The sequence below is a fragment of the Ascoidea rubescens genome (assembly GCF_001661345.1).
Source record: "Ascoidea rubescens DSM 1968 unplaced genomic scaffold ASCRUscaffold_6, whole genome shotgun sequence".
NCBI classification, from domain to species: Eukaryota; Fungi; Ascomycota; class Saccharomycetes; order Ascoideales; family Ascoideaceae; genus Ascoidea; species Ascoidea rubescens.
In genome coordinates this window covers 540,786-564,545 of record NW_017962918.1, presented here as the reverse complement: position 1 = coordinate 564,545, position 23,760 = coordinate 540,786, and the positions used below count along the sequence as shown (strand labels likewise).

At 34.8% G+C, this 23,760-nt stretch overlaps 9 protein-coding genes across 9 annotated transcripts; 5 read left to right on the top strand and 4 right to left on the bottom strand.

Annotated features, from left to right (window-relative positions):
- Positions 1–416: 416 nt before the first annotated feature.
- Positions 417–3,371, bottom strand: EXO84 (exocyst subunit EXO84; the record flags this gene model as incomplete). The annotated part of the gene is made up of 1 exon (XM_020191777.1): positions 417–3,371. One exon carries the CDS (start codon positions 3,369–3,371, stop codon positions 417–419), a length of 2,955 nt encoding a protein of 984 aa, XP_020047408.1.
- Positions 3,372–3,709: 338 nt separating this feature from the next.
- On the top strand, positions 3,710–5,529 carry GAS5 (1,3-beta-glucanosyltransferase). The gene has a single exon (XM_020193229.1). It carries the CDS (start codon positions 3,886–3,888, stop codon positions 5,266–5,268), a length of 1,383 nt encoding a protein of 460 aa, XP_020047407.1. The 5' UTR covers positions 3,710–3,885; the 3' UTR covers positions 5,269–5,529.
- Positions 5,530–5,609: 80 nt separating this feature from the next.
- On the top strand, positions 5,610–6,849 carry ASCRUDRAFT_75826 (mitochondrial genome maintenance protein MGM101). Its single transcript, XM_020193228.1, has one exon. It carries the CDS (start codon positions 5,706–5,708, stop codon positions 6,738–6,740), a length of 1,035 nt encoding a protein of 344 aa, XP_020047406.1. The 5' UTR covers positions 5,610–5,705; the 3' UTR covers positions 6,741–6,849.
- A 56-nt stretch (positions 6,850–6,905) lies between these two features.
- On the bottom strand, positions 6,906–8,514 carry ASCRUDRAFT_8056 (uncharacterized protein; the record flags this gene model as incomplete). Its single annotated transcript, XM_020194506.1, has 2 exons — positions 6,906–6,936; positions 6,968–8,514. 2 exons carry the CDS (start codon positions 8,512–8,514, stop codon positions 6,906–6,908), a joined length of 1,578 nt encoding a protein of 525 aa, XP_020047405.1.
- Positions 8,515–8,890: 376 nt separating this feature from the next.
- On the top strand, positions 8,891–10,072 carry ETR1 (enoyl-[acyl-carrier-protein] reductase; the record flags this gene model as incomplete). Its single annotated transcript, XM_020190540.1, has 1 exon — positions 8,891–10,072. The coding sequence occupies one exon, from the start codon at positions 8,891–8,893 to the stop codon at positions 10,070–10,072; it is 1,182 nt and encodes a 393-aa protein (XP_020047404.1).
- A 513-nt stretch (positions 10,073–10,585) lies between these two features.
- BUD14 (protein phosphatase regulator BUD14) lies at positions 10,586–14,410 on the top strand (the record flags this gene model as incomplete). The annotated part of the gene is made up of 1 exon (XM_020194505.1): positions 10,586–14,410. The coding sequence occupies one exon, from the start codon at positions 10,586–10,588 to the stop codon at positions 14,408–14,410; it is 3,825 nt and encodes a 1,274-aa protein (XP_020047403.1).
- A 636-nt stretch (positions 14,411–15,046) lies between these two features.
- KAP104 (Kap104p) lies at positions 15,047–18,175 on the top strand. The gene has a single exon (XM_020193227.1). The coding sequence runs from the start codon at positions 15,267–15,269 to the stop codon at positions 18,087–18,089; it is 2,823 nt and encodes a 940-aa protein (XP_020047402.1). The 5' UTR covers positions 15,047–15,266; the 3' UTR covers positions 18,090–18,175.
- Positions 18,176–18,613: 438 nt separating this feature from the next.
- On the bottom strand, positions 18,614–20,497 carry DAL1 (allantoinase; the record flags this gene model as incomplete). The annotated part of the gene is made up of 2 exons (XM_020190553.1): positions 18,614–19,680; positions 19,825–20,497. The coding sequence occupies 2 exons, from the start codon at positions 20,495–20,497 to the stop codon at positions 18,614–18,616; spliced, it is 1,740 nt and encodes a 579-aa protein (XP_020047401.1).
- Positions 20,498–21,545: 1,048 nt separating this feature from the next.
- Positions 21,546–22,949, bottom strand: ASCRUDRAFT_80852 (uncharacterized protein; the record flags this gene model as incomplete). The annotated part of the gene is made up of 1 exon (XM_020194544.1): positions 21,546–22,949. One exon carries the CDS (start codon positions 22,947–22,949, stop codon positions 21,546–21,548), a length of 1,404 nt encoding a protein of 467 aa, XP_020047400.1.
- Positions 22,950–23,760: the final 811 nt, after the last annotated feature.

Sequence of the window (23,760 nt, the reverse complement as noted above, 5' to 3'; positions counted from 1 at the left end):
CTGCCTGTTTCATCTTATTCTTTTCTGCTTTTCATCAGATCGCACATGCATACGCACGCGCACTCCTGCAACGCTCTGTTTCCTAATCCGGCATATTCTTTTGTGATTCTTTTTATGGCTGTTCTAACAGAATATTGCACAAACACTGTTCTTTATCTTTGAATTATTAAAAAACCTTTCATATTCGTCAAATTTAAAATTTTCTTTTCACCCCATTCTACATCCAATATATATGTGTATATAAGTAAACAAATAAACAAATAAACAAATATCCCATATTCCGTATCCCATATTCCGTACCACGAATCTCGTATCTCGTATCTCATCTTACATTACTTACTTAATGCACCATGCAATAATGTAATTAATTGTCTTTTAAAGTTAATTATCTATATATACTTGCAATCTCTTTTCCACTACTGATTTTGTTTCTTCAATAAAATATAAAAATCATTCATTAAAAACTCAACATCCAATCCAACTTTCTTCAATTCAGATATTTGTAACTTTGTCTCATAGATATACAACCTATCATTCTCTTTATCATTCAAAATTTTAATATCAAATAACTGTCTTTGTAATAGATCAAAATGCAATTTGATTTCCTTTATTGACCAATTCACAATCAAACTTTGATATTCCAACTCCGGAAAACAATCCTTAAACAACAAAATCGATAGCTTAATATTTTGAAATCGAATGATAGTCATTTGATTGATATAATCAATTAGATCTCCATTGATCTCAATTTTCTTAATCAATTTTGCTATTAAACTAGATTTCGCATTTAATAATGATATTTGTGCTTTATTAATCAATTTTAAATTTTTAAGTTGTATGATTAAATTTTTAATTGAATTTGAATTTAAATTACTCGAAAATGAATTTGAAAAATTAATTTGATTGTTGATTTCATACAAGATATCGTTAATTAATTGATCCAACCTTTCATTAATTTTTAATTTCAAAACTTGAATCAAAATCAAGTATTCCTCAATAGAATTAATATTAGATTGACTAAGATTGTTATTGTTATTCGTGGTACCACCATTACTACCAGTGTTGTTATTGGCTTCATTTTTTATATTATTATTAATCAATTTGTTCAAATTTTTCTCACAATTATTATTCAAACTGCTTTTCAAATCATTAATTAAATTGACTGAATCATTAAATTTATGATGAGCAATATTCACATCCAACTCATCAATCAAATTATCAATTCGTTTTATTTCATTTATTATTCCTTCTAATTCATTATTAATTTCATAATTGCTCATAGCAGTATTAGCCTTTGTGGGGTTGTTTGCTTGAGACAAGTCTTCTTCACTGTTTTCAAAATTGACATTTGAGTTTGAAAAAGATCTTGAGTGTATTCTAATCGATAAATCTTGTAAATATGCCGATTTTCTTCTAGAGTTTTTATTATTTTGGTTCAAAATTAGTGAGGATCCATTAAATTTTGTATTAAAAGTACTACTACCATTATTATTATTAATAATATTACCATTATTGCTATTGCTTAAAGTTAGGTTTGTACTTGAACTTGAACTTGAACTTGAAATTGGATTTGAGCTTGAAGATAATATTGCAATTGAATCATTAATTTTTTTTTGTTTAATCGATTCCTGTTCGGTTATACTGTTTAGTTTAATCTTGGCATTTTTAAATAATGAAGTAAATCTATAATACTGGTTTAAATCATTAGTTTGATATATATAACTTAAAGAGCGATATTTGAAATTTATTGTTTTGGTTTTGTTATTAGAGTTAATATTATCATCATTTGGATTTAATTCGATTAATTGAATTTCTCTCAAAGGCCAACACTGGTCAGCGATTAATGACTGAGAATTATAAAAATTGAATTTGCCGTTATTATTCATGTCAAAATCTGAGTTGAATTGGTCTTCATTAATTGTGTTTCCAATGTTGTTGTTATTATTATCATTATTTTTATTATTGTTTTGATCAGTATTATTTTGCGCAGTGTTATCATTTATGGATAAATTTGATAGTTTTTTCTTGTTTGAAGCTATTAGTAAAGAGTCATTTAGTAAATAGAAATATGAAGATTTAACTGGTTTATAAGTGGCGTTGTTTAATTCTAGCCAATTTTTGGAAAAGGTTAGTAAATGTTTATTGTTATAAATATTATTAACGTTATTATAGTTTGACGGGTTTAGTATATTGTTATTGTTAATTGAGTTTAATATTAGTCTTTGAGAGCCTTCTACGTTTTTAAATAGCGAAGTTAATTCATTTGACCATTTTTTCTCTAAAAACATAACAGATGATCGATCTCTTTTATTTCTTCTAGTTGAGAGGGAAGCACTTTTTTGAAGGGATAAGTTTGAGTTGACAGAATTATTAGGATGGAAATTATCTGTATTAGCGTTGTTGAGATTATTTTGTTTACTAATTTCATCTTCAATTTGGATTCTGGCTAAAGAAGAATCATTCATTTGAGATAAGATTGCATTGAGAGCATTGAAATTTGATTTAAGGAATTTTAAATTGAATTGAATGGTATTGAAATTTTTATTAACTATTAGTATTTTTTCAAAAGAGTTTATAAGGTTTGATTTAATGTCATTATCTAATTTTGTATTTAAATTGATTAGGTTATTATTAAAATTTTCAATTTGAACTGCATTTGAGTTTTTCAAGTTTTTTATTATGAATAAATCTGGATCAAAGTTTTTTGAGGAGAGATTTACTAGTAAATTATGTGAGGGAGAATCCTTTTTATGTAGTCTGGGAGAAGATAGTTGTCTTTGATGAGCAAATTCTCTGGATGATTTTCTTGAATGAGAGGGTGTTTTGTTGGCAGAATTTGCAAGCTGGGAAACTGACGTTGAATTGTAGCCAAAGGGGTTGTAGTCAATTGTTAAAGAGGACGATTGTTTGTGGTGGGTTGTGTTTGACTGCAGGGCATTTTGGCGGGTCTTGTTGATGGAGATCAATTGGTTTGAATTTGAGGGCAAAGCAGGGATACCACTGTCAATGAGAATGTTGGGGTCATTGCTGAGATTGTTGTTCTTGATGATGTTGTTTTGCTGTTTGACGATGTCGTTGAAGTTGTAGTCGTTCACTTGGTACTTCATGGACAATCGTCGTTGGACCAACTTTGTTATCTTCTCATCCTTAACCGCTGTCTGTGCTCTGTTGTTGTCGCTGGCAGAGTTGTTGCTGTTATGGTTGACACTGGAGGACTTGGTGTGAAGATGCTGCTGGATGGAGGTGCTGGAGGGCAATCTGTTAGAGGTGCTGATGTTTTCGAGGTTGGAGCTGGCGAATTGCTTCCAGTCACCAACAGGAGCTCGACTCTTTCTGAGCGAGTACTTTTCTGGCTTGGGCTCCAAGGACATGATGGTAGAGACAAAACAGCAGAAGAAGCAAAAGCAGTAGAATCACCAAAAACACCAAAAGCAGCAACACCTGGCGGCTAATTTCAGACCATCCAAGCAGAGTCTAGACCGAACAAGCCGCCTTACCCTGCTCCTGCACAGACACCCTGTGGAAGCAGGAGTTATTTGCGGGTGCTTGTATGAAACGTGCTCTACACGCGCTGACACAGGGATACACCCCGCTTAAGCGGGAGGGCTAAGTGAAATTTCAGGTAGTGCCAATTTTAGAAGGTGAAAGTAAACAAAGTGAAAATTCCTTTGAGAGGAATTGAAATCGTACACATAAAAAGATATAAAGAGAGAAATAGAAACAGCAAAAGAATTTTCTTTCAGAGAAACACTGTTGCTGCTACTTGGTCCACTCCCATTCGCTTTTTTTTCTTACAAGCCAATTACATCTGAGATACTGCTCATCTTCGTTACTGTGCCTCTAGGATATTGGTCTCTCAAACGTCCTTCGTTTCAATTCTCAGCTATGAAGCTTCTATCTACACTTTTATCTTTTACTTCACTTGCTCTCTCTGCAGCAGCTGCATCCACTCCTATCACTATCAGGGGTAATGCCTTCTGGAAAGGCAACGAGAGATTCTATGTTAGAGGTGTTGACTATCAGCCTGGTGGAACCTCCAACCTAACTGACCCATTGTTCGATGTAACCACTTGTCAAAGAGACATCGAGGTCTTTGAAGACTTGGGTATCAACACCATTAGAGTCTACACCATCGACAACTCTCAGAACCACGATGAGTGTATGCAATTGCTAGAAGATGCAGGTATCTATCTTATCTTAGATGTCAACACTCCTGATGCTTCCATCTCAAGAAACTCCCCCAGATGTTCCTACAATTCTGACTATTTACAAACTATTTTCGCTACTTTGGACGAATTTGCCGGCTACAATAATCTCTTGGGTGTCTTTGCTGGTAACGAAGTCATCGACTCCGAAAATACCACTGCTAGTGCCAAATACGTTAAAGCTGTTGTCAGAGATTTGCATAGATACATCCAAGCCAGAGACTATAGAGCTATTCCTGTCGGCTACTCTGCTGCTGATATCGAAGAAAACAGATTGCTAGCTGCTCAATACTTTGACTGTGGTGACGATGAAGATGCAAGAATCGATATGTTGGGTGTTAACGATTATTCATGGTGTGGTGATTCATCCTTCAGGGTCTCCGGTTACAGCGAAAAAGTCGACTTGTACTCAAATTTCTCAATCCCAATTTTCTTATCCGAATTTGGTTGCAACACTGTCGATGAAAGACCATTTAGCGAAATCGAATCTATTTACTCGACTGACATGTCCTCAGTTTTCTCTGGTGGTTTAGTCTACGAATATTCCATGGAACCAAACAACTATGGTATTGTTGAAATCGTTAGTGACACTGAAGTTAGAAAATTATCTGATTACGACAACTTAAAGGCCATGTTAGCCAAAACCTCTGATCCATCGGGCAATGGTGGCTACAAAAATACTACAATTGTCCAAACCTGTCCAGATGTCGTTGATGGCGTTTGGGAATCTGATAATGATATACCTGACACCCCAGCCAACGCTGAGAAATATATCGAAGATGGTGCTGGTTCAGGTTTTGGTATTGAAATCAACACTCTTAATGCTTGTGACGAGGACTCCTTAGAAGACTCCTCATCTGCTTCCTCTTCAAGCAGATCTGCATCTTCATCTAGTGCCACTGATGATGACGAAGAAGAATCTGGCTCTTCTTCATCCTCTTCTTCCACCGCCTCTTCATCCGACTCGGCTGCTATCATCCTTGCTCCAATTTCTTTCTACTCACTCATCCCTTTTGCTTATATCATACTTAGTGCCTTATTTGGATTCCACTTAGTCTTATAATCATCTAATTGAATTGACCAATTCAATCAATGCATTAAATCAATTACATAAATTAATAGACCAGTTTATTATCTTTTCTTGTGCAGGTTATTTTATTATTTTTTTAATTCTTAAATCTATTCTCTTTTTTAATTCATACTCCTACCATATATCGAATCACTATATAATATATTTAATTTATCTATTATACTTTTAATTACAATCTCACTCTTATACGCCTCCATAATAAGTAATTTCTTATCTCGGAAATTTCTTCACACAGGTCACCTGACCTCGGGTCTAAAAAGGAAAAATTTATTCTTATTTCATCTTTCTTGGTATTTATTGAGATAAAAAAAATCTAATAAATCTCTTTGAAAAAATTCAGACACAGAATTGTCAATTTATACCCCAATTTTTTCTCTCGATTTGTTCCTGGCTCATAAGAATAATTTAAAATGATAGTGTTGAAAGGTCTTGCAAGAACCCCAGCAAATCTCAGTTCCATCTACAGATATTCAAGATGTTATGCTACTGCTGCTTCTGATAGTTCATCCTCTTCATCATCTTCAATTCCTCAGAATGATGACAGTTCGAAATATAAAACTGCCACGAAAGCTAAAACTACTACAAGAACTTATAAAAGAAAGATAACAATGCCAACTGTTCCATCAGGTTTAAGCTCTCTTGATGATTTGCCTCTGAATTCGGCTTCAACATTGACTAAAAAAACTTATTTGCTGAAAAGCAATAGTTTAAAGGATTCTGCAAATTCAAGTATCCCCGATTTTCCTCCAGATTCTCCTACAAATAATAACATACCTGAGTTTCCCGATTCTTCAGTAGCTGATGAATCAAATATAAATAGTATTCCTTTTTCTTCCAACAGTGCTAATTCTAACACTACTTCAGCTTCAACGTACACCAATAATTCCTTTTTATCTTCTCCGTCCTCTTCCTCTTCTACTTCCAATAACTTTGACACTACCTTTGAAGGAATTGGTCAAAAAAAATTTGACGACAAAACCTGTGAAGCTTTATTAAAAGAGCTTGATCCTATTGATATTGAAATCAAGCCAGACGGAATTCTTTATTTGCCCGAAATCAAATACCGTAGAATATTAAATAGAGCTTTTGGTCCAGGAAACTGGGGTTTGGTTCCAAGAGACTCATTGACAATTACTGATAAATACGTTTCAAGAGAATTTGGTTTGATTTGTGAAAATAGATTAGTGAGTATAGCAAGAGGCGAACAAATATTTTTCAATCAGGATGGTATACCAACCGCCATTGAGGGATGCAAGAGTAATGCATTGATGAGATGCTGTAAAGATTTGGGTATTGCAAGTGAATTATGGGATCCAAGGTTTATTAGAAATTTCAAGAAACAATACTGTGAAGAGAAATTTGCTGAACATGTAGTTACTAAGAAAAAGAAGAAGTTATGGAGACGTAAAGATACTGATTTCACATATCCATATAAACAAACTTAGTTTTTTCAATAAGTTTGTATTTTGTAAATAATTTAATAGATAATTAATTAAGTGGTTAAATGTATAATAATTCATCATAGTAGAGTAGAATTGAGCAGAGCAGAGCAGAGTAAAGTGTATTGAATTGGATCAATTTCTATTTTAAAATACAATAAATATATATAGTTATTCATTCCATTGAATGGTCAAAAAAATCCTGATCATCTAGAGTGCTTTGAATATTAAACAATTCAAAATTATCAGTATTCATGTTATCATCAAAATTTAGATTCATGTTCATATTAAGATTATTAATATTCATATCCATGGTTAGATTATTCATATTAATGTCATCATTAATTACAGCGAGATTTAGAGGATCGTCGTCTACAGGTAAAATGACAGAATCATGGTCATTATCTGGATTACCCATTAGTTTAGTAGCTGTTGAGAGATCAGAGATTTGGATTGAGCCATTGGAGGGCAAATTTTGGTCAAATTGTTTTGGTTTTAATAGTAGATTTGCATTTAAAGCGTTTGGATTGTCATCAAAAATTTGAGATTTGTCGTTTTCAATTTCGTGGTTATTGATATTGATATTGATATTGCTGTTGTTATTGTTATTATTATTGATGGTGGCAGCATTTGCAGCAAGAGATTGCTGGTTCTGTAATTGTAAATGTTGGAATTGTTGGAATTGTAGAGTGTCTTGCTGTTTCTTTTCGTAAAATTCTTTTTCTTTTTTGAGTTGAAGTTGTCTTTCAAGTTCTTTTTTCTTTTGTAATTCTTGTTCTATTAATTTTTTCCTCTTGATTTCCAACAAGTTCCAGTAGTTATCAGGAGCTTGGGTATAGTTTATTGGTTTTAGGATTGAGAGTAGATCCTTTTTGACAAGATTACCATTAAAGTTATCCAATTTGTTTACGTATTTTTGGTTTTTCTTTTTTTTGATTTTTTGATTTTTAGATAAGATTGAGTTGAATTTTGAGTCATCAAATTTGACGAATAAAGTTCTTAATGTGTTTAAATCTTTTAAATTTTCATTATCATTATCGTTATCATTTTTAGTATGATTATCATTCTTGGTAAAATTATCATTAAAAATGTTTTTAATTATATTAATGTTATTTTTATTAAATTTTTGATTAATCTTTTGAATGTCATTTTTCAAGGTATTAATTTCCAACAAGTCTGAATCTAATGTAGACTTAATCAATTGGATATCGCCAAACCAAATATCAGTTAATTTCAAGTCATTGATTGACTTGATCTTTTGATTGTTTTGGTTTATGGATGAATTTTTTTTAGTGAATTTTTTATTAATCGAGTTGTTTAGGTGATTATCAGTGATTGCATAGTTGAATTCGGGAAAGGAGCTTGGGGGTGTAATGTTGTTAAAGATGTGGAGTTTTCTGTTGATGATAGAGTCCATTAGTTCTTGATTTAAGGTAAATCTTTGTAGAGCTATTGTTCTAAAAGACATTATGTCAGCTTCATCGAAGATGTTTTCATTTTTTTGAACTTGCTGGACCTGTTGCTGTTGTTGCTGTTGTTGAAGTTGAAGCTGGAGTTGGAGCGACTGTTGGAGTTGTTGTTGGTGTTGCTGCTGGAGCTGAAGTTGCTGTTGTTGTTGGAGGAAGGACTGTTGACCTTGAAGGGACAAAGTTTGAAGAAAGTTGTTGTTGGTGTTTTGGGCCGAGTTGGGAATGAACTGGTTTTGAAGTTGCTGAAGGGAGTGTTGTGAGATATTGTTTGCAGTTCTGTATTTTCTTCTTTTTGACTGGGATGGAGGCATTTTAACGAGATTAAAGAGAGTGAAGTGAGTAAAGTGAAGTGAAGTGAGTAAGTTGAGAGCGAGTTGAGAGCGAGTTATGAATTGATCTTTATGGTAATAATTGAAGGATTGACAGTTTTTTTTGTTTGAGGATGATTTGGATAAAAAAAAGCGGATATATCCTAAAGGGGCAATTTTGGTCTGTCCTATGAAAAGCGACGAAAAATGGAATAAAAGCGACGAGGGCAATTTGAAGAGTTTGTTAGAATTTGCTAGTGTTTGTTACAAGTGTGTTTGAATACATAGACTATATACTTCTGGAGTGGTTGTGATGATGATTGGAAGATTGAGCAAAGTAAGTCAATTGAATCGAAATGGATTGAATCAAATGGCGTCCATGACAAGTATTGGCTTGAGCAGGTATTTGAGTTATGATGCAAAGGCTATTATATACAAAGAGTATGGAGAACCTAGCGAGAAGATTATCGTTCACGATTACAAAGTGGAATCAATTAAGAACGACAATGAGGTGTTGCTTGAATTGATTGCGCATCCTATTAATCCATCAGATATTAATCAAATCCAGGGAGTTTATCCCTCGAAACCAGAGTTGTCGGTAAATTTGTTCAACGACGAAAGCGAGGTGTTAAAGGAGGCCAGTGCGATTTGTGGGAACGAGGGAGTGTTCAAGGTGGTTGAAATTGGGAAGAATGTCAAGGGATTTGCGCAAAACGACTGGGTTATCCCATTGTTTCCCAACTTTGGGACGTGGAGAACTCATGTGAAATTGGATATGAAAGGAGAAGCCAAATTGTTCAACTTGAATAAGGAGAACGAAAAGACAAAGAGGTTTGCTGAAGGCAATGGAGGGTTGAGTGTGAACCAGGCGGCTACTATTAGTGTGAACCCATGCACAGCGTTGCAAATGATAACCAAGTTTTTGAAGTTGGAAGAGGGAGACTGGGTTATCCAAAACGGGGCCAACTCTTCGGTTGGAAAGTTTGTTATTCAGGTGTGCAAGAACCTCAAGATCAATTCAATCAACTTGGTGAGAGACAAGAGCAGTGAGGAGAATCCACAGTACTTGGACGAGTTGAAAAGCGAGTTGAAGGATTTGGGTGCCGATGTGGTGGTGTCGCTCAGCGAGGCAAAAGAAGACCGAAAGTTGATTAAGAAGTTGGTGAAGGACGTAAAGGAGAACAACACTGGAAAAGTGAAATTGGGGTTGAACTGCGTTGGAGGTGAGAGCTGTATTCCGTTAATCAAGACCTTGGACGAGAATGGATACTTGGTCACCTACGGGGGCATGAGCAAGAAGCCAGTGATTCTCTCGACGTCTTCGTTGATCTTCAAGAACCTCACGTCAAAGGGCTTTTGGATCACCCGCAACAACTTCCAGGACCCAGAGGAGAAGCAGCAGACGTTGGACCAGATCGTGCACTTCTACCAGAACAAGCAGCTTGTTGACGCAAAGTCGACTCACAACATCTGGAAGAAGGGCATTGCTCCCAGCGAGGTATTGGCGCTCTACCAAAAGGCCCTCAGCAACTCCAGCAAAAACATTGTTGTCTACGAGTAGACGCAGCACGATATAGCCATAAAACAGCAGCAGACGCAGCACAGAATAGCGCTGCTCCCACAGCACTGGCTCTTCCACAGCACTGGCTCTTCCACAGCACTGGCTCGTGACCGCGCCGCGAACCGCAGCGGCCTCTCCCGGCGTGGTTCTTCTGCTTCTTCTGCTGCCTCTGCTGCTTCTATTGCCTCTTCCTCTGTTTCCTCTGTCCTTTCTCTCTGCCTTGCTTCTTGTTTTGCGGCTGTATCTGCTGCCGTATTTACTGCCCTGCTTTTCTTTCTCTTGCTGCGACTCTAATTATTTCGCCTATTTCACTATTCCACTATTTCACTATTTCACTATTTCACATTTCACTCTGCTCGATACTTGCTCTCCAACACCCTTCAGGAGATCACTACGTTGGTCAACCCAAATCTTTATCAAACAGCACCAAACAACCCCCAACAACCACAGACCAGCTAGAAAGAGCATAGCACACTCCTGCTCACCTCTCAGGGCTCTTCCTTTTCATCCACAATGGCCCCCTCAATCTTGAACCTACGAAGATCTGTCTCTACGCTCAACAACGAATCAAACAACAAAAAGACTGAGCAGCTCTTGTCCTTATTGTCCTCCAGATCCAGATCCAACAACAACAATATAAACATCAGCATCATCAACACCCCAAACAATCACGCCAACGCTAATCACAATACCGTTCCTGCTAACAATAACAATGCCAATATCGTCCACAAAAAATCAACCTCAATTAACTCAGACGATAGTGTCATAATACACCCAAGACAACCTATCAATAACGAAAACGATTTCAATAGCCAACCCAATAACAATAACAATAACAACCCTTACAATAACAGCCACTACAACAACAACAGCCCCTACAATAATCAGTATACTAATAGTAGCAACAACAATAATAACAATAGTAATAGTAATAGTAATAGTAATAGTAATAATAATAATAATAATAATAATAATAATAATAATAATAATAATAATAATAATAATAATATTGAGTCTGATAATGAAGATTACGGTTATGACGAAAATGACCCATTTGAAGAAGACCTCTTAATTGACGACTTGCCCCCTGACCCTCCTAAATCTCCTCCAAGAGAACTACATCCTGAAAGACTATACGCCCTATACGACTTTTCTGGCCCTGACGAAGCCCAGTGCGACCTAAAGTACGATGATCCAGTCATACTACTAAACGACGACGACTCCTACTGGTGGCTAGTCGAACGAGTGGAAGACAGCAAAATAGGTTTTGCTCCTGCTGAATGTTTGGAGACTCCCACTGAAAGATTAGCACGTTTGAACTGCTGGAAAAATGAAGAAATTGAACGAAAAGCAAAAGAAGAAAAAAAGAAATCAAGATCTCTACTCTCCCTATCCAGAAAATCATCCTCAAAAAAATCCTTAAAATTGTCCTCAAAACTATCCTCAAAGAAAAACTCAAATGCTTTGAATCCAAATAACAATAACAATAACTCAAAATCAGTAGTCTTTTCCGATCACGTAACCTATTCCACAAGCGATATCGATTGGTCTTCATATTCCTCATCTGAACAAGAATATGATGATTATGACGATGACTACGAAGATGAAGGTGAAGGTGATCAACAAGAAAAAAAACAAGAAAATAACTTTCTCAATCAGCATGACAATCATAAAAACAACAACAGCAACAACAACAATGACAATGACAATGACAATGAAATAAATTCAAATTTCCTTCTGACTGATGACATATCTCTAAAACCAACTGAAAATCAGCCTAAAAAATTAAACCTAACTGACTCCCCAGTATCTCATTTAAATCTATCAAACAATTCAATTCAAAATAATACTTCAAACAACAACAAATCTGAAACTGAAACTGAAACTGAAATTGAAACCGAAATCGAAACCGAAACCGAAATCGAAACCGAAATTGATAACGAATCTGAAACCGAAAAAGCTATACTGGATCTATTAAACCAGAGTAATAACAGAAATTCAGACTTGTACAATTATAACGAAAACAATGAAATAACTCCATTAAACGTTCCTAAAACATCAAAAAATAGAAAAAAACCCTCCAATAATGATAATCAAAATCTTAAAGATACTTCACCAGACAACACTCCGCCACCAGTTCCTCCAAAGGATACAAATAACGAATCTCAAACTGAAAATAACTCTCTTCATGATAACCAAAAGAATAAAACAATATTAAACAGCACAAACTCAACCATAATTGATTACGACAACAACAACAATAGATCAAGTCTAATTTCAATCTCAGACGACGAACTTTCCCTATATAATAGATCCTCATCAATTTATTACGACCTAAACCTTGATAAAGTCAATTCACCAAATCACAACAATAACCCAAACAACATTTCAAATAATTCAAATAACATAAACACTAGCCCAAATAAAAATTTAAGTAGCTTTATCAACTCTTCAAACTCAAATAATAACCTTAATAACATACTAAATTCCTCCTCCAATTCAACTAAAATAACTCATTCACTGTCAAATCCAATTAGTACTCCCATAATGAATAACAACAATTCAAACAACAACAGTAACAATAACAACAGCACTCCAAATGTCAATGGTGCCAGTAATAACAACGTCAATAAGAACTTCAGAAGTAGCTCTTCCTTATTAACCGCTCCTACACCCTTTGGCAAAAGAACAAATTCGATAACTGCTAGTATTAAAACTTTAGAATCTGCCAGTTCCTATTCTATCGGTGAATATTCTCCTTCTTCGTCGGAATATTCAAACGATGTCTTAAGTTCAACTCCACCTTTAAACTCTTTTAATAGATATTCTTTAAGCAGAGATGTAAATGTCAATTACAATAACTACAATAGTAATAGCAATAACAATAATAATAATAACAATAATAATATCAATCACACCAATACTAATTCCACCACTAGCACTACCACTAGTACTACCACTAATAAAGGTAACCTACCTTTGTCAGTAGCCCAAATGAATATCCATGATGCCATGATGCAAGGAAATTATGAAGAAAGTGTATACAGTCACAACAGTAACAGTAACGGTCTAAATATCAATTTCAATAACCAAAATAATCACAACAATACTATCAATAGTAATAAAAGAATCAAAATTGGGAACGATAGCAATGAAGATTTTGAGAACATTACAGCCAAGGACATTCAAAGAAATAAACTATCATCTCCTATCACAATACATCATGAAGATTCAAACGAGGATTTAACTACAGTTTCAATTAGTACAATGGAGAATAATACAATTATTTACGATAACGATCTTAATGCAAATTCAATTAATGGCACAATCATTAATGATAATAATAACAGCACCAACAATAACAGCATCAATAGTATTAACAATACTAATAATATTAACAATCTCAATGTTATTAATAATAATAGCTATATCAATACAAGAAAGGCATCAGATGACTCGAATCATCAATTTCTGTCGTTCAAATTTCCTTACAACACAGAGGAGAGAGATAGAACATATAATATTGCTGGTGTCGCTAATGGCAATAGTAACAATAAAAATATTAATATCAATAACAACCACAGTTTTGATGACGAATTTGATAAAACTGGTATCATGCATCACCCATTTCAAAACAAAGGGAAGGATGATTTGCCATCAGTCAATTCATTCAATGTCGAAACAGAGCATGAGTTGTTTCATAATAAAGATAAAAATAACCCCAATAACTCAGTATCAGTTAGCTCACATCTTAATGATACAGCCCGAAATTTATCAACACGCAAATCTGTTTCGTCAGATAACTCTATTGTGGATGATGAAGATAATGATGAGGTTGAAAGTCAAATCACACCTGGAACAAGTACCTCATTTGATGGGGATAATGACTTGAATAATAAAGAAATGGATAACTATTTGGAAAATTCAACATATTTGAAAAAACTAGGAAATCTGAAAATTAAGGATGATTCGTTTGATGATTTGGATTTAAGTAAAGATGACGACGTTAAAGACGATAATGTTATAAATGGTGATAACAACGATAAATATATCAAGAAACTTTATTCAACATCAACAGTTACGAATACGTCGTCGACCAACACATCGTTTAACGACAATGATATCTCTCATGGAAATATTTATCAAAGCAACGTAGCTGGATCAAATAGCCTAACAAGCGAAAATGATAGTTTTAACGAATTCAATTGTCTTTCATCTCACCAAGTCAGAGATTATCATCCGGAAATAAACGAATTATACACACCGTTATTCAATAAAGCTGATTCGATAGCTGCTAAAATTGAGATTTTGAAAAGAATGATTATTGAAAATTATTAACTTAAAAGTTATCAAGCGACTGTAACTTAAAGGCAGCAATATTTTCCCATTCAATTTAATTTACTTTGTCTTATTTTACTCAATCTATTTACTTTAGGTTATTCCTCAAGCCCAATGTGGTTCCAAACCTATTCTTCTCCATGCATCGAATACATTATTATATTTCACTGTACTAATCAATCTATCTTTTTTTATTGTTGTTTATTGTTTTTTATTGTTGTTTTTATGTTTTTGTTCCATAAAAAAATTATAAAAAGTATATACAATTAATTTTTCTCAACTACGTTATTGCTTTTGATTTTTGATATTGTTTTTCTAGTTTATATAAGTGTTTTTGTTTGTTTTTTACTTAATTTATCTGTGTTGTTGGACGCTACGAAGAATAGGATTTCAGTGATAGTTTTTTCTTATTCTGCTGATTTGCTTCTTCTAGTTCTTTTTCTTCAGTTCCTTCATTTATTTAACTTTATAGCTAAACTTGGCTGGTTTTTGTCTCCAATTCTCGTCGAACTCTGGCCAGTTCAAAAATGCATTGTTTTTTGTTTTCTCTTTCAAACACACCTTTTGTTTCTTCTTCCTCAGCAAAAACAGCAAAAACAGTAAAAACAGCATTTTTTCACGTGCCCCAAACCTTGAATTTTTTTTTTGACCTGATTCAATTTTTTTTCAGTGTTTTTATTTCATTTTGCTCGTTTTACACTCAATTTGTTTTGACCTAATTTGTGTCTGATATCTGTCTGTTTGGGCTTGATTCTCTACCAGATAGCTTTGCAATTTGCAGCAGATCTATTTAACTCTCTCTGCTCAGCTACTTTTTCTCAGAAATCCTTCTGTCGACATAACATCTCACTGCAAGATGGCAAATTGGCTAATTAACCCATCTTCTCTAGACCAACTAAGGAAAATCCTTGCAGGTTCACTATCAAAAAACAGCAGCGAAAGATCTCTTGCTAATGAAGCACTCAAACAAGCCCAGCTTGACCGGGACTTTGACAACTACTTGGTTCACATCTTAGTGGAAGACGAAGTGTCTTCGATTGAGGTCAGGGCTGGCGCCGGTTTGTTACTAAAGAACAATTTCCTAAAGAGAAATTACTTGGACTCAAAATCGCTGGATTTTTTTGACTATATCAAGAAAACAATATTGAAAGGTTTGTTTGTGAACATCACTCTTATCAAAAACATCACTGGTAATGTCATAACTGCATTGTTCTCCATATTGACCATCAACAATTGGCCACAGGTGCTCATAGACTTGTTAAATTTGGCTGATCCTTCCAACAACCAACCTATTTACGTTCAAGAAAATTCAATCTCTGCTTTTTTAAAAATTTGTGAAGATTCTGCAACTATTTTAGAGAAACCTATGAAAAACACAAACGAGATTCCCTTGGATTTTATCATCCCAAGAGTGCTTTCTCTATTAAGTTCTTCTTCAAATAAAGTCAGGGCTGACTCCATTTCATGTATCAATCAATTTGTATTATTAGGAAACTCTTCAGTCTCCAATCATTTGGAATTATATTTATCCAAATTGTTCAATTTGGCATCACAGAGTGATTCAAATATTCGAAAAAATGTTTGTTCTGCTTTCTCTTTGATTTTAGACTCAAGACCTGATATTTTATCTCCACATTTAGAAGGTGTGACCAACTACTGTCTTCATACTATAAACGATTCTAACTACGATGTTTCATTGGAAGCCTGTGAATTTTTATTATGTCTAGCAACTTCTTCTTTACCCCCTGCAGTCATTGAACCATTTTTGCCCAATATGTTGCCAATTTTACTAGCAAAAATGGTTTACTCTCCAGACGAAATTTTGGACTTACAAGCTCTAGATTCTAATAATGACTCAAATGTTCAAGATAAAGACGAAGATATTAAACCATTAAATGCCAGGAATAAAACTCATAAACAGGCCAACGGCAATAGATCTCAAGCGACTTTTGACGGCGATGATACTGAGGACGAAGGATACTATGATGATTATGATGACGATGACGATGATGATGAAGGAATTGATGATGAAGATGATCAGCTCAGCTCAAACTGGACTCTAAGGAAATGTGCTGCTGCAACTTTAGATCTCTTAGCTAATTGTATGGCTGAATCTGTATTAAAAATAACTTTACCAATTTTGAAAGAAAGACTTACCTCAAATGAATGGCCAATTCGTGAAGCTGCCATTTTGGCCTTTGGTGCAATCAAGGAAGCTGCGATCGAACACTCCAACCATGAGCTACCTGCTTTGATACCCTATTTAGTTGACACTTTGCAAGATTTGAACTCTTCTGTAAGACAGATCAGTTGCTGGACTTTATCTCGTTATTCAACCTGGATTTGCTCAGAAGTTCATAAAAACGGCCAATTTGCTAGCTACTTCTTACCAACTTTTCAAGCTATTATGGCTTGTGGTTTAGATAAGAAAAAAATCGTTCAAGAGAGTGCTTGCACTGCAATTGCTAATTTTATTACAAACGCAGATTTGTCTTTTGTATTTCAATTAGCTGAACCTTTATTAAAGTTTTTCACTCAATGTTTTGAACAATACCAACGCAAAAATTTAGTTATTCTATATGATGCTGTTCAAACTTTTGTTGATAAAATAGGATACCATTTGACTGAAAAACCCGAATATTATAATACTTTATTACCACCCTTATTGAAAAAATGGGAAGAATTGGATGATGAAGATAAAGGATTATGGCCCTTATTAGAATGTCTTTCGTCTGTTGCAGCAACTTTAGGTGAAGCTTTTGCTCCTTTTGCTCTTCCTGTTTATCAACGATCAATTAAAATCTTGTTAAATTGCATAAAAATCGATCGGTTATCTCAAAACGACCCAAGAATTGAATTGCCAGAATCTGACTTTATGGTTACGGCAATGGATTTAATTGATGGCTTAATTCAAGGACTAGGATCTCATTCAGCTGATTTAATTCAACAACAGAAATTGGATAATCCCGAAACTAACTTGATGGAATTGCTTTTAATTTGTTTTGAAAACCCCATCAATGAAGTTAGACAATCCGCTTATGCTCTTTTGGGTGATTTAGCTATATTTGTGTTTAGACCAATTGTCTTTCCATATTTAAATTCATTAATAAGTTTAATTGGGAAAGAAATTGTTCAAAGAAATGCATTATCAAATGCTGTATGTAATAATGCAACATGGTCTTTAGGTGAAATGGCATTGAAATTAAATGAAGAAGAATTGAAACCTTATTTGGATCAATTGGTTCCATTATTATTGTCTCTATTAAAATCAAATCAAGTTCAAACAACTGTTTTAGAAAATGCTGCTATTACCATTGGTAGAATTGGTATTTGTTGTCCATCAGCATTTGCCCCATTTTTATCAAGCTTTATTTTAGAATGGACCACTCATATGAAATATTTGGAAGAAAACAGTGAGAAAGAGTCGTCATTTAAAGGAATCTGCAACATAATATCATTGAATCCAACAGGATTTGGAAACTCTCCTCAAGGGAATTCCAATTTAGCTATATTTATAGATTGTATTACAACTTACTCTCAACCTGGAGAAGAATTGGGGAATATATTCCATAAATTATTAGCTGGTTATCGCGATATGCTAGGAAACGAATGGAACACATTATTAAGCCGATTAGATTTTGAATCTCAACAAGTTTTACACAACACTTACAATGTCTAACTGGCTGAATTTACACAGTTTGATTTTTTAATACATAAAATTTTATGAAGTTATCAACAAAAGTTGTTCATAATGATTGTTAAATGCGTTAAATAACTTTTTTTTTTTTGGTTTTTTATATTTATTTATTACAATTTTGTTTTTATTTTTGTCATTGCATGGTTGTTTTTTGTTTTTTTTAATTTAATTGATAGTTTTTTTTAGTATTGAGAAAATAATACAGGTAAGTTTTATTTGTTGTCTTTATTTCTTTTTTTATTTTTTTGATATCATGGCCATTTATTTTTAGTTTTCCTGAATAGATAGTTAATAGTTAATTAAGATTTATTATAAGAGTCACATAGTTTAAGTTAATAATACTTGATAGCGCTAATATAAAGAGTTAAATGAATGCCAAATATGTAAATATATATCAAAAAAAGAATAAGAAGAGAATAGAAATGTAAAATGTAAATGAAGATGAACAGAAATGTCAAAAAGATAAAACAATGAAAATAAAAACACAGCTGGTAGTTTTTAAACAATTAATATGTTCTTGGTTCAAGGAGAAGTTTGCCCATTGGTTTTTTGCTGTGACCTTTACCAAGAGCAAAGACACTATTACCTCTAACTATAGTTTCAACCACTACACCAAACAATTCAAAGCCATCATAAGCAGTTAGTTTGTTTTTGAAGTACATGTTTTTATTTTTCAATTTGTATTTAACAGATGGATCAAAGATAGCAAAGTCAGCATCATAGCCTATTTTAATAGAGCCCTTTTGGTGACTCAAACCAACTTGTTTTGCAGTATTTTGACAAGTCCATTTAACGATTTCAGTGAATTTCAAGGGGGGGGTTAGCTTCAAACCTTCAGTGTATAGGATTGGTAACCCAAGACCAACAGAAGCAATACCACCCCAAGCAGCAAAGAAATCACCCTTTGAAAGACCCTTTAATTCAGGGACGCAAGGAGAGTGATCTGAAACAATTGACGTTATGATATCATCTCTTAGAGCATTCCACAACAATTTTCTGTTGGATTCAGATCTAATTGGAGGACAACATTTGAAATGAGTGCCACAATTTGGAATCTTTTCAGAACTTAGGGACAAATAGTGGAAACAGGTCTCGGTTGTTAATTTGAGACCTGAATTTTTGGCGATTTTGATGAGAGGAATAGCTTGATGAGTAGCTAAATGAACAATATGAACAGGTACAGAAGGATTTTTAGTTGAGCAATTGATGATTTCAGCGATTGCAGTTGTTTCAAAAGAGTCTGGTCTTGATGCCAAAAAGGATTCATAAGCTGTTGGATCGATATCCTTTAAAATTGAGTTTTTTTCAGTTGCCTTTAATAATGGGGAATCAGATGGATCGATTAATCTTGGTTCAGCAGCGGCTAAGATTGGAGAAGAAGACAATGCTTTTATTTGTTTTTCAGACAAATGTTTGGTAGAATTGACTTGGTTTAAGGAGATTTGTGTTTTTGAAGTATTGGTGTAAGTTTTTAATTCATCAGTATTATCTTTGAACAAGTTTAGTACATTTGATGGGGCATGGTTGATAAATGAGGAGGATACACCAATGTTCAAGTCATTGAGTTCTTGAGCTAGATTTTCCATTTTGTTTTTGTTACTTGTGGCAATTATTTGATTTAGATCATTTAAGCTACTTGAACTAGTTGAACTAGTTGAGCTGGTTGAGTTATTTGAGTTGGTTGAGCTAGTTGAATCAGTTGAATCTTTATCCAAACTGAAAATTGGAATATTTTCATGATTATTTATTGGAATATTGTTATTATGATCTACTAGTGGAAGATTATCTTTTGGTTGCATTTCAGCATGAAACATCAAGATTGTTTTATGCTCTTTAACTAAATCTAAGGCCTTGTCGATGTAATTTGGGTCTATGGCAGGAAATTCATCGACACCTGAATCTATTAGAAATCCTTTGAATCCTCTTACACCCATGTTGATTAAAGGAACTAGATGGTCTAAATTATCTGGGATTAAACCACCATAAAAACCCACATCAACCCAAGTTTTATTCTTTGATGCATTGATCTTGATTAAGAAATTTTCGATTGTGGTGGTTGGTGGGATAGCATTTAAGGGCATATCAATAACGGTTGTAACACCACCAGAGGCAGCAGCTTGAGTGCCAGTTTCAAAGCCTTCCCAATGAGTTCTGCCTGGTTCGTTGAGATGAACATGAGAGTCAACTAGGCCTGGTAGAATAACCAAAGGAGATAAAATTCTGTAATTACTGGGGGAAATGTTGTATAATTTCAAAATTTTATCGTCCTTTGAGAGGATTTTGTTTTTAATAATGCTGATGATCTTGCCAGATTCAATAGAATAAATTATCGTCGCATTGATAAGTTCATCATCAACAACGACGTTAGTTGAGGCAATAGCTCTGGACATTTTGAGAAGAAAAAAAAGAAAGAGAAAAATAAAGGGCAAATAAGTGAGAAAGATTGGAAGAGAATAAGACGATTAAATTGAAATAACAAACAATTAGAATATAATATATAAATAAGAGAAAACAGAACCAGAAGAAAGTGTCATTTGAGCGATTTGAGATTTATATTGTGGAAAAGAGATGAGAAAGAGATGAGAAAGATTTGGGTAAATTTCAACCTCATGGAATCATTATTTTCGAGTTCTAACCCAAAAACAAAACAAGTCCAAACAGATCAAGATAAAGAAAAAGAATTAAGGTTCAAGTGAAAAATCTCTGGCCCTGTGATATCGCAATATATAACAGGACGAAAAGCGCAGTTTGGCAGTAAGAACATAATGTAATCACGTGGTATTTACCTACACTGTCTGCACAATATGACTACGCTCGAACAAGCACTGATAAGCTCTGCGTTTACCTACAGCCGAACCGCAGAAAACACGCCCGAAGCGGAAAAAACGCGCGAGGTTAATCATTATTGCCCAATGAGGTATTTCTCAAAGCAGCAGTTTCTGTGTGGTAGCAAAAAACAGCAAAAATCGCCGGCCGAAAACAGCACGTGGGTAAATGGAAAAGGAGAAAGCCGAAAAGGAAAAAAAGCCGGTTTTTAAGTTGGAAAGTGGTTACAAAGCAGACGATTCAGTTTTGGCTCGAGACTATATGTAACTATCAGAGAAAGAACTCGAGAGAAAATGTTAGACAGACCGATTTTGTCGAGAGGTTAAATGTGGTTGTATTAGTTGGTTTTTATATACGTGCAGAGAAACATTAGAATAAAAAAGTACGACTACTAATAAAAAGAAGAATAAAACAGAAACTAAAACTAAAACTTAAAGAACAATCAGAAAGGGAATCAAATATGATTTAAAGAGGAAATCAAACAGTATTGAAATCGGATTCATGAAAAAAATATGAGATGAGATAAATTTTATAATGATTATGATTAATAACAGTTGAGAAAACAGTTATGATTATAATATTAAATGTGGGAAAAACAGCCAATGGAATTATTTAAAAGATGAATTCAAGATTAGTGTCAATTGGGTGACTAGCACTTAACTGAGGCTTTTGACTGTATTTTGCTTCTAAAACCTTTCTTGTGTTTTGCAATAAAGTTAAATAGGATTGTTTTTTACCAGTATTCATGACCTGAATAAACGCATAAGACATGGCACCTGTTGCTTCACCTCCAATGTGGGCATCAGCACTAGTTTGATCGTCTTTACAACCACTTAACATAATAACATCTGCAGGAGAAGTTTTTGTTTTCTTTGTTTTTTCAATTGCACCAGCGTTATTAGTTATAGTAACAGCATTTTTCACCAATTTAAAAACCGATTTTAAAGCTTTTTCTTTATCACCTTTGGCATAGCTGCCGAAGATTGGTAGTAAACCTTGACCTAACTCGTTCATTAAATTTGGTTCTTTTAATACACCCTTTGTGTTGTAAGTGTAAGGTAGATCTAACATAGAACCGGAGTGACAGCAATCAAAGAGGGCAGTCAATCTACAACCTTCTGGTAATGGTCTGACCATGATCTCATGCAATTCGTCATCAGAGATTTGACCATTTGATTCGAAATCGTATGGGCAGATGGTTTCATCAAAACCATCCAATTCATCACCATCTTGATCTTCGATCTGAGAACCGTGACCAGAGAAATGGAAAAATAGAGAGTCGTTTTCTTTACTGTCGCTGACTAACCATTTCATTGCATCGATGATGTTTCTTCTTGATGGGAAAGATCTTGAGCTTGGATCATTATCATCAGTAAGGATAACCATGTCATCTTTTTTATAGCCGTGTTTCAATAAAAAGTTTTGCAAGTTTTTAACATCGTTGATACATCCGTTGAGTTTAAATTTGGTGTTGTAGTAATTTATACCAATTAGTAATGCCTTTCTTTTACCCTCGCAATTTGAGTATTTGTATTTGTAGTCACGGCTGAGCCTGCTACTAAATGCGATTTCTCTTGTGGGAATTCTTGGAGGATTCTTGGCTTCTATGAAATCGAAAACGGGATCATTCACAGGAGGGTATTGAGGGTAAGGCTGAGAATGTGAAGTGGGTTGTTGATATCTTTGTTGATGTTGTGGGGGTAAAGAATAGGCGTTATGAGATGGATATTGGCCTGAGTAAGAAGGATAGGCTTGTGGAGGAGGAGGATAAGAGCGAGCTTGAGGTGAAGGAGGATAGCCACGGGATTGAGGTGAAGGAGGATAGCCACGGGATTGAGGTGAAGGAGGATAGCCACGAGATTGAGGTGGAGGAGGAGGATACAGCTGGCCAGTTGGAGAACCAACTGGAGCACCATAGGAGCCGTATCCAGCGCCCTGAGGAGGATAAGGAGGAGCATTGGAAGGAGGATAAGGTGGTGGATTATAGCCGTTGCCGTAATTGGGATAGCCAGACATTGGGAATAGGGAGTAGGAAGTAGTTGTCAGAAACAAGCAGTAGAGAGTTGTTGAAAGAATATATGCACAAAGCAACAACAGAGGATTTATGTCTGGAGAATGATTAGGGGAAAAAGAAGAAAGCACAGCTATATATACGTCTCTCCAGAACTGGAGAAGAAGATGGTGGCTCTGAGCTAAACTTGGCACGTCCCCAGCTGTTGGTTTTTCCCGCAGCACTGGACACCCGCAGCTGCACGCATGAGGCCCTGCGGTGCTGACACTCCCATGGCTCTAGCAAATGACCGCCACGAAGGCAGTGCGGTCCGCGGGGGGGGGGGGCGTCGGCCCGGATAGGCTGTAGCCGTCACGCAGTGTGCTTGTGTGCATGTCTATGCATGACACTGCGGAGCCAGATTGCTGGTTCCGACCTGGACCCAAAGATGCTTCCTCAAAGCAGAGCGAGCAGCAGAATCTGTGGAATTTAGTGGAGTCTGTTCGTCGACCAGCCCGATTTGGCAGCATCGGTGCTGTTTTTGCTTCAGCTATTGTTGGCGATTGTTGGGTCTATGTTTTGGTATGCTGCGATGAGTTCTGTTTACAATTACTGCTCTGTATTACTCGATTGATAGCTATTTATATACTGATTTGAAAACATATTTACCTAACTGGACTGGTCTATTATAACAAGTGTGTTTCAAGAACAAATTAAATAAGAAAAAACAAGCTAATGCATCCTATTCGATTTAAAAAAAATATTTCCAAACATTCAAAATCATTTGAAAACACCTAAAGTTTTATTCTGAAATTAACCCCCTATTATAATAAATTG

Coding starts and splice junctions, on each gene's coding strand:
- GAS5 (XM_020193229.1), top strand. CDS start 3,886: ATGAAGCTTCTATCTACACTTTTATCTTTTACTTCACTTGCTCTCTCT.
- KAP104 (XM_020193227.1), top strand. CDS start 15,267: ATGGCAAATTGGCTAATTAACCCATCTTCTCTAGACCAACTAAGGAAA.
- ASCRUDRAFT_75826 (XM_020193228.1), top strand. CDS start 5,706: ATGATAGTGTTGAAAGGTCTTGCAAGAACCCCAGCAAATCTCAGTTCC.